General features: G+C 36.2%; 1 protein-coding gene across 1 annotated transcript; it reads left to right on the top strand.

Moving 5' to 3' along the window:
- Positions 1-1,203: 1,203 nt before the first annotated feature.
- On the top strand, positions 1,204-9,418 carry LOC114262996 (SH3 domain-containing protein 2). Its single transcript, XM_028203456.2, has 10 exons — positions 1,204-1,764; positions 5,356-5,478; positions 5,576-5,645; positions 5,744-5,895; positions 6,679-6,780; positions 7,068-7,268; positions 7,387-7,449; positions 7,590-7,739; positions 7,866-7,940; positions 9,066-9,418. The coding sequence occupies exons 1-10, from the start codon at positions 1,705-1,707 to the stop codon at positions 9,183-9,185; spliced, it is 1,116 nt and encodes a 371-aa protein (XP_028059257.1). The 5' UTR covers positions 1,204-1,704; the 3' UTR covers positions 9,186-9,418.
- Positions 9,419-10,347: the final 929 nt, after the last annotated feature.

Raw genomic sequence — 10,347 nt, forward strand, 5'->3', positions numbered from 1 at the left:
TTTAATAATAATTGAATAGGAGTTGGTAATTGCACACACTTTTGTTCTATCCTAACGTTTTGGGTAGCCACATTTCACAAATTTAAGCAACTTGAACTTTCTAGTATATTCATCTTTCACTTTCTAAAATATTTTCCTGCAACAACCCAACCACAACGAGTTCACATCTTCTCCTTGAAGGATCTTTACTTGGCTCCTTATTTGGTGGGTTATTAGGCTTATTTTTAGATCCAATTTTGATGATTTAAACTGTTCATATTTTAAAATTTGTCGAATATATCATACTTGTAAAAAATCAAATCGATCGAATATAAAAAACTACGTGTTTGAATCATCGAAGTAAAAACTGTTTTGTTAAAAAATAAAATTGCTTTATTAATTTTTTTTAATAAACAATTTTTAGTTCGATGATCCAAACACGTAGTTTTCGATATTCGATCAACTTAATTTTTTATAAGTATAATATACTCGATAAATTCTAAAATATAAACGGTTTGAATAATCAAAATTGAGCTAAAACCCACCAAATAAGGAGCCAAGTTGGAAAGGATCTCGACTCAACCACAACGCCTTCCTCTCTATAGCCCCTAGTTGCCCTCCCCTGATTCCATCTATCATCGATGCCCTCTCCCCACCCCCTTTATCTTCTCTCTTCCTTGATACCATGTTGTCTGTCCTACCTCATTCTCATGCAACTCCTTCCCTGACTTCCATGGGGACAAGGGGGTTGAGGGAGTAGCAGGGCAGGGTGAGTAGTTGGAGAAGATTGAGGCATAAAAAGCGCTGATTAGTGAAAATAGAAAGATTGTGGCAAGTGAATGCAAAAAGTTTTTTATTTTTTATATGTAATTTTATCCTTGATAATAATTGAAGTTAAGGTAAAATTTAAATTTAAAAATTAAGAGGTTGTTTGGGGTGTCTTAAATAAATGTACTTTTTGTCTTTTTAGACTAAAAAATTGAGAAAAAAATATGAATGTTTGGGTTAACTTTTTCACTTTTTATGAAAAAATGTGTGTTAAAAAATTGTATAAATTAATGTGTAGGAAAAAATTAGGATTGAGAGTTGTGCAACTATAATTTTTGACTTTTGGTGAATAGTAATAATTTTTTAACTTTTTGAGTAACTTTTTATTTTTTTGACCTAATTTTGATCAGTGCACTATATTTAAAATGCAATAATAAATTTTTATCATGAGAAATTGGACTCAACAAACTAATATCATAGATACTTATATCAGTTTTTTTGAAAAAAAATTATAGAAGTTATTTTATTTATAGGACATTCCTCTGTATTATTGTCAATAATGCTACATATATTGAATTTGTTCAATCGATTATTCGGAGGGTTGTTTAGCCCATCATCCAAAATAATAACAATCGTTCGGGCGAATACCGACTAACAAACATGACAATCACAATTGATAAAGATAGACAATCGTCCAACTTAAATACTTTGAATGATTTGGACGAGTCCAAATTTGATTGACGAATCATTTTTCATTATGTGAATAGCAGCTCAATTATTTGTATTGAGTAAAATTTGAATTGAAAATGACAAGGCAACCAAACCCGTTTTGAAAGTCGCCAACTAAGCATTTATGTACGGATAGATAGTCTCTACGCGGCGGGACAAATCTCCGACAATCCTCCCAAAGTTCGTTCCTCCAAATCTCTCTCTCTCTCTCTCTCCTTCTGTTTGTGAATGGAAACACTCCGGAAACAAGCCTCGAAGTTCAGGGAACAGGTCGCCAGGCAACAGCAGGTCCTCTCTCTCTCTCTCTCTCATATATATATACACTCCGTTAAACCCTAATTTGATCCCGCTCATGATTTCTCAGATCAAAGTTCATTTGCCTAGATCTATTGACAAGTATTATTAGTTGTATTGTTTATCGGTCCTTGAATTTCTTCAGTTTCCTAATTTTTAGTCAATTCATGCTGTTCTGTACTGCTTAGTTTTGTGTAATTTTGATGATATTCGTGATTTTTGGATGTACTGATTTGGATGATTTATCTGTATGTCTCGATTTCTTTTTGGTTTGATTAGATCAGATTGCATATTCTGCCCTATGCACTGCAACATTAAGAATTTGATCTATATAATGAAGTTGAATTTCGAACTGCCAGACCATTCTATACAAGAAATCATGTTGATAGTCGTTATTTTGGATGTACTATTTGGATGATTTTTGTGTATGTCTCGAATTTCTTTTTGGTTTTGATTAGGACAGATTGCATATTCTTCCCTAAACACTGTAACATTAAGAATTTGATCTATATAATGAAATTGAATTTGAAACTGCAGACTATTCTATACAAGAACTCATGTTGATAGTCGTGGTTTTGGATGATTTATGTGTATGTCTCAATTTCTTTTTGGTTTGAGTAGGTCAGATCGCATATTCTTTCCCAAGAACTGGAACATTAAGAATTTGATATATATATAATGAAGTTGAATTTCGAACTGCTGACCATTCTATACGATTTTGATTTCAACAATGTCAAATAATATTGGATGATGAAATATGTGTCCTTGCTTGAACATGATATGTTCTATAGGCTCATACCTCTGCTTCCCTGGCTTCTAACAGGAAGCTAAGGATGATGAAATATGAATTTGTTATATTGGTCCAATGCGGATTTCTTGTGTTGGTAGTGGGCATATCATGTAACAAAAATATTTTAAGGCAATAGTCAAGTAGATTGAAAAACTTGTTTCAGCATTAATATGATATTGTTGTTTTTTGGTATTGTGCAGTGCCAATAATAGAAAGGTGAGAATTAAAAAATGATTAGTCCTCGCCCCAGTTAGTCAATGGAAATACATGGGGTCCATCCCTTGGCTTTACAGAGATCAAGGTTTAATCTTAGACAATAATGATAATTAAACCTCAAATTGTTTTGAGTTTTTATGATGCCTCCCCTAAATCTGGTCATTTAGCTGGAATAATCTGCTAAATGTTGTAGAGTTTTGAATTTGTGGGGTTTGTTTTCCTTTGGTTAGTTTTGAATTTGTTATGAAACAACATACCAAGAATCACCCTCGCCACCTTCCAATATTTATTGTCTCTCCCCTTGTAAACGAGAGAGAGACAGACAGATATACAAATCTCCCTTGGTGGAGGTCCATGTATCATTGTTAATTTATTATGTCACAAAACAATTGATCCCATAAATTAGAGATAGCTTGTTCTAATAGTAACTAAAGAACAACTGGAAGTCCTAGTAATTGCACAGAGTCTAGTTGTTGAAACCATACGTATAAAAAATTGCATGTTTTGACTATCTATGATTTAGAGAGAGAGGGAGAATTGGTAGTTTACCACTCGAAACCTCTGAAGGTTCAGCTGTTTTTCTAAACCTCAGTGGTTATATTACAATTCTTTATATATAAAATAGACCGGGGGGGATAAATGTGGACTTTAAGTGGCTTTTGGCTAATTTAGCCACTTCCCAAACGTAGAAAATGCCTTGAACTATGATGAAATTTCCAAATTTTCTCAATTACACTATTTTAGGTAATGAATTCTAGGGATGGCAATTTAAAACCGGCCCGACGGGGACCCGACCCCCCGTCCCCGATAAGAGTGGTTTTTCCCCGAAAAATATCCCCAACGGGACGGGGATGGTATTTAAAATTGAATCCCCGATCAAATTCGGGCCGGGGACGGGGATCACTTTCACAGCCCCGGACCCGGCCCGTCCCCGGCCCCGTTCCCCGCCCCGTTTCTCCCCCGAAAATCTATTATATATCTATAATATTATCTCTGACTCTAATCTATTATATATCTTTGACTCTAATCTATTATATTTATTATATATTTCTGACTCCAATCTATTATATCTATCATCCTATCTCTGACTCTAATATATTATATAATATCTCTGACTTATATATCTCTGATCTCTCAAATCTTCTATTATATCTATTACTATTATATTATATTATCTCTTCTCTGACTCTAATCTATCATATATCATATTATATATCTCTGATCTATCTTCTATTTGATCTGTCTCTCTTCTCTCTCTCTCTCTCCTCTCCACAGACGCCTCTCCGTCGCTTCCTCCTCTCATCGCCTCATCCGTCGCCTCTCACGGCCATCTTTCTCCGCCAGGCCACCGTCAGATCTGAAAAGATCTGAGAAGATCCGTCAGCTCGGCTCCTCCCTCCCACCAGATCTGTCTATTTTATTTTATTATTATTATTTTTTTTTGATGCTGTTACCAGTTCATGGTATTTTTGTTGATGAAACTGATTTGTTGATGATCGATGATGTTGGTGTTGATGATCCATGATGTTGTTGATGATGATAAGCTAAACAGAGACGGGGATTTTTCGGGGTCGGGGAAACCCGATCCCCGTTGGGGGCGGGGCCGGGGAGGGTGAGGGGTTCCCCGCCGGGGATCGGGGCCGGGGACGGGGAAGTTTGTACTTTCGGGGATCGGGGACGGGGAGGGTGATCCCCGGCCCCGCCCCGCCCCGTTGCCATTCCTAATGAATTCTCAATTCAAATGCTAGACAGTACAATTTTCCCATTCAAATTTAGGGGGAATGTCCAATGCACCGTAAATATGATCTTAGACCGATGTCGTTCATGGCCATAGGTATATCTAAGGCTGTGCACATTTTAGACTCTGATGATCATGCCAACTCTATATTACCCTCCTGGGCTTGTTAGCTTCTTCACTGATAGTTGACCAATGTGGAAACTTTGTTAAAAACAAGTTTTTATTCCTTACGGTAAAAAGAAAATTGTAATACTTGTATTTACATTTAGAAGTCTGCCTTGGGCTTCATTCAAATTAATTTTATTTAACAATTTTATGATTGCCATGCAAGTTGACTACTGCCATAAATTCCACTTTGATGCTGCTAAATTCCAAATCATGTGTTTAATCATTGTACTCCCTCTGTGCATGCACACACACACACACACACACACACACACACACAAAAAGGGACATATTTTATCAAAATGATCTGTAGTCAAAGGTGTTTTACGCTGCATAATGCTGTTGACATTTCATGCTAATGTGATGGATGCTATATTTGTAGGGTTTACTTGTTTTTATATTTGTGAAGTCATATCATGAAATTTGGTTTTACATTCCAATGGCATCGCATACAAGCTACTGTTAGATAGAAGATGAATTCCAAAATAGAGAACATCCATTTAGATCCTCCATGGCAATCTTAAGCAATAGGCTGTTATCGGCTACCTTGAAAGTGTGATGAATTCTACAACCAATAATGATAAGAATTTGTGGTTGAGGTTTGGAATTTTACTCACCCATCTTCCAACCAACCCATGCAAAACATGCATGTTAATGTCATCGAGCTTAATTTCAGGCTGTCTTCAAGCAGTTTGGGGCTGGAGGATATGGAGGTTCAGATAATGTTGTTACTGATGAAGCAGAGCTCCATCAGCATCAAAAACTTGAAAAACTTTACATCTCAACAAGGACTGCCAAGGTTTCTTCATCTCTCTCTCTCTCTCTCTCTCTGGGTTGGGATCCCTCTTACCTCTGAAATCCTTTGTTTTAATCCTCAAGATGTTCTTGCTTTTCAGCATTTTCAAAGAGATACTGTTCGGGGAGTAGAAAGTTATATTGTTACTGGGTCCAAACAAGTTGAGATAGGTGTGTTGAAGCTTTGATGTCATTTATTGGTATTCTGGTTTCATGCAATGTCAAGGACTTTGATGTTCATATTCTTGTGGTGTACAACTTGTTCACAGGAACTAAGTTGTCAGAAGATTGCAGGAAATATGGTGTTGAGAATACATGCACCAGTGGTAATACATTATCAAAAGCTGCATTAAGTTTTGGACGAGCTCGTGCTCAAATGGAGAAGGAACGTGCAAATCTATTAAAAGCCCTTGGTACACAGGTTTGTTTGTTCTTTTTCTCTTTCACAAAAATGTAAGGAATTGTAGAAGTTAGATGCCATGAACAGGATAGCGCAGAAGTATTTCTCACAACTTGATATTTTGATTTAATTTTTTTGTTGTCATAGTTTTTGTGTCTATTTTTTTGGGACTCATGGCACAGATGGTATACCCCCATTCCAAATAGCACTGTGCAGCTAAGCTTGATTGAACAATTATAATATAGTTTGGATCTTTGGTAGACTTCGCACATTTCATTATTCTTTTCTTGCAATGGTTAGAGCAACAATTTTTCTCATTGACTATGCCCCATTTCCTTATAATATTGGTCACCTGTGGGTTGTGGCTACTGGCAATTTTTTACAGTATTGCTTTGGCTGAAAATTGTAAAATTGAAATATTATATATATATAGTCTTCCCACTAGAAATGGGACGAGATAAAGAGAATACATGCATTGTTGCATTTAAAATGTAGGCTACATTCGTTTATCATACCTAGTGAGTTTGCTCTTTCGCATCATGTTGCCAAAACCAACATAACATTCTGTGATTGATTCTTCTATTCTCTTGCATGGTTGAGATTTGAAGATGAGCTCTAAAAGACCTAAATTTGTTAATTGTTTTGGCATTATTTTCTACTAGTTTGTATGAAGTAGCTCTAGCAAATCTATTAAATTTTTATGACTGTGACTGGCCTTTTTATTACTGTATTTCCTTTCTATCCTTCTGGCTGGAAAGCCTTTCTGTTAAGTGCTTGACATGTTTCTGATGCCTCTTTGACCAGGTTGCAGAGCCATTAAGAGCAATGGTAGTGGGAGCTCCACTTGAAGATGCTCGACATCTTGCTCAACGTTACGATAGGATGCGTCAAGAGGCTGAAGCTCAGGTATTTCATTTACGATAATTTTACTATGTTCACAACTGTTCTTCCAACAATTACTTGTGGTGATGTTTTCTTCATTGCCTATTGCTTTCTCTCTCTTTTTCTTTCCTCTAAATCTTGGTCTTTTGCCAGAAAACAGGTTCTTAATGCATTTTTGTTATCTGGATCATATTGGAATTTGTTATATGTTGATTGCCTTATAATGCAAAACGATACTTTAACGAAGCTCACTTGAACTGCTAAGTTTCCTCTTGCAAGCTTGTAATTTTATTTCTTCTGAACCTAGATAGGCTATTGAAGTTTCCAAACGTCAAGCAAAAGTGAGAGAAGGAACAGGAAATCCTGACATTGTTTTCAAACTTGAAGCAGCAGAGACAAAACTACAGGACCTGAAATCAAACATGACAATATTGGGGAAAGAAGCTGCAGCAGCATTATCTGCAGTTGAAGCTCAACAACAGAGGTTGACTCTCCAGCGACTCGTAGCTATGGTAATGCAATCAACCATCTTGTTTTAACAAAGTTTTGTGTATGTATCTACCTATGTATGTATGGGAATCAGATTTGAAAATTGTCCTTTGGCGGATTTTTTCCACTCCTGTTTTGAAGGTCGAATCGGAACGCACTTACCATCAGAGAGTTCTTCAGATACTTGATCAGCTTGAAGTGGAGGTATGCAATTGTATCGCCGTGACCTTTCAATCCCGCCAGCCCCCTTCCCTTTTTCTTCCTTTACTTCTGCGCTGCTTCTAGTTTATAAATTTTATTAGTTAGAACTAAATGTTTTGTGCTTTAAATACTTTATCTGACAGATGACATCAGAGCGGCAAAGAATTGAAGCAAGTCCTAGTCCACATGTGGACAGTATGCCCCCACCACCACCATACGAGGAAGGTAATGGTGTGTTTGCTTCTCCAACGCATAATGGATCAACTGACAGCATGGGTTACTTTCTGGGAGAGGTAAGAAGACAACTACATGTGCTTTTGACTTAATAATTTTCTGAGAAAGTGCCACAACACAACTTTATAATTTCTGCTTAAACGTCTCTGTTAATTGTACATTGCATATCTTCCATCTTGTTGCAGGTTATGTACTCATATCAGGCTGAATCTGATGTGGAGCTTAATTTGTCAGTTGGTGATTATGTTGTTGTCCGAAAGGTTTGTAGCTTGCTATGTCTATAACTTAAACCCTATGATACATTCTTCTATGTAGAGTTCTAGGATATTTTGTCCAATTTAACTTTCAATGAGGGTACAATTTAGCTAAGCATTATCTTTGCTGAGGATAGAAATAATAAAATTGCCTATCTTCTAACAATTCAACATGGTATTAGAGTATTATTGTAATTCATCATGTGTTCGAGCCTCACTGCCTATCCAACAAGTATAATAATACTTGAAATGTTGATTCAACAATCAACTAAGTTTCTATCAGGATAGACCATTCCAATGAAAAATGAAACATCTCACATGGTAATAAATATTTCTCTGTTAAATCTATTGATTGTCTGCATGGCTGGTGCAGCTGCTTGTAGATAAATTATACACTGCCTTTTAGAAATTGAGCATCTGCATTTTCCAGCACCTATTAGGAATTCCTTCTCTTTTTCTTTTTTCTTTCTTTTTTTTTTTCTTTTGTTTTTTGGGGTGAAGAATGTATAGTTGTCTTTGTTAGTTACCCTATAAAAAACAAATAAATTATGTATTTATGGTATTGCTGAAGAAACATCAAGCTATAGAAGTCTACAATCACCAGTTCATTTACTTGTTTGTATTCTTTGTATCATCTTGATGCTTTCTCAATAAAGTTTGATTATTTATCAAAAAAAATTTACTTGTTAGCGATATAAATCTGAATCATTTCTGTGTGAACCAGATTATGCAACTGGGACCGTTGGTCTGGCTATTTTCTGATCAAGTTCTCACAAAGTTTTGTGAAGATTCAAATATTGAAATTCCTATTGTCTAAGTTATTTTCTTTTCTTTTCTTTTCTTTTTCAAATTTTATATTCCCGGCTATCTCCTATTGTGGATACCTCTGATAATTATTGGAACTGCCATTCTAGGGCGTGAGAAAAGTGTAGCTTTACTTTGTTCCACTGTTTAACCAAATTTTGTTAGTGTTCAATTTTTATGCAGTACTCTTATTTTCTTTAATTTTCTCTCTATTGTTCAAGAATACACGATATTGCTGCTGGATTTCCATACTTTAAAATTGCTGCTGATATTGTTTCATAACTCTTAGCTATCTTTCCACTGAATATACTGCGGGTTTTTTTACAGGTGGCAAACGGTGGCTGGGCAGAAGGAGAATGCAAAGGCAAAGCAGGTTGGTTTCCATTTGGGTACATTGAAAAACGTGAACGTGTTCTTGCAAGCAAGGTGATTGTTGAAGTGTTCTAATTAATTTACGGGATTGAGTTTCAATGGTGTTGTTTGTGTGTATAATTTTTGGATCTGGACATAGAACACCTGTGTGCTTTATATATATACACACACATATATATACTAAGATTTCAATAGCCTCTCAATTCAATATGTATGCATATTTTTTTTGATTGAAACATTTGATCAGGTTTCTGGCTTGATTTATTCATATTCATTAACAGATGGTAACTATTTTTATTTTCCTTTAATTTGTTGTGTATAGTTTGTTGATAGTGATTTGCCATTTGTTGACTAGCGTGTCACCAAATGGCTCATTACCTTGTTTCTTATAGCATATAAAGTAAAGAAATTTATACACTATAATTCCTCAACTGGCTTCATATGCATCCTCCGAAGCCTTATAAAAAGCCCATGTGCCAGCCTGGGCCAGAATTGACCCATTGGGCTTTAGCTTGGTCCAAGCTTGAGGATGGGTTGGCTTAAAATATATGGATTGGGCTTAGGAAGGGTAAGGCATATGAGCCAGCCCGTTAGCCCATCTCAAAAGCTGCCCAAGATTAAGGATGGGCTGACCTGGTTCTGAAATATATAGATTGGGCTTGGGCTGAAGGTTAAGGCATGTGAGCCAGCCCATCATGATAGCCTTTTTCAAGCATGGCCAAAGGCCCATTCCAAAGGCTCGGATTGGCCCAAGCTTGAAGATGGGCCTTGGGCTTGGGCCGAAGGTTAAGGCATGTGCAAGCCCATAAGCCCAACATGATGGCACATGGCCCATAGGCCAATTCCAAAGACCCTTATTGGGCTTATACATTAAATTAAATATAATTAATGATACATAGATTGGGCTTGGGCCCAATAGTAAGGTGAACCAACCCATAAGCCCATCATGATGGCCTTTCCAAAGCCCAGCCCATAGGTTCATCTTAAAGGCCTAAAGGCCCAATATTATTATTATTATTTATTTATTTATTTTAAAATTGAGCAAGGCAGTGTTCAAATCTTCATTCGTATTCAGATGGACTGACACAAATATGTTCCGCATGGAGGCTTACATATCTGATTTGGAAACTCCAAAAGCATACATCTTAAGAAAGAAAATAATCACAAAACAAAAATCAACAACGATATACACATTAACTTAGAATTTCATTTAATAACAGTGTAAAAATAGAAAGAA

This window comes from Camellia sinensis, chromosome 2, assembly GCF_055761805.1.
Source record: "Camellia sinensis isolate YWXY chromosome 2, ASM5576180v1, whole genome shotgun sequence".
NCBI classification, from domain to species: Eukaryota; Viridiplantae; Streptophyta; class Magnoliopsida; order Ericales; family Theaceae; genus Camellia; species Camellia sinensis.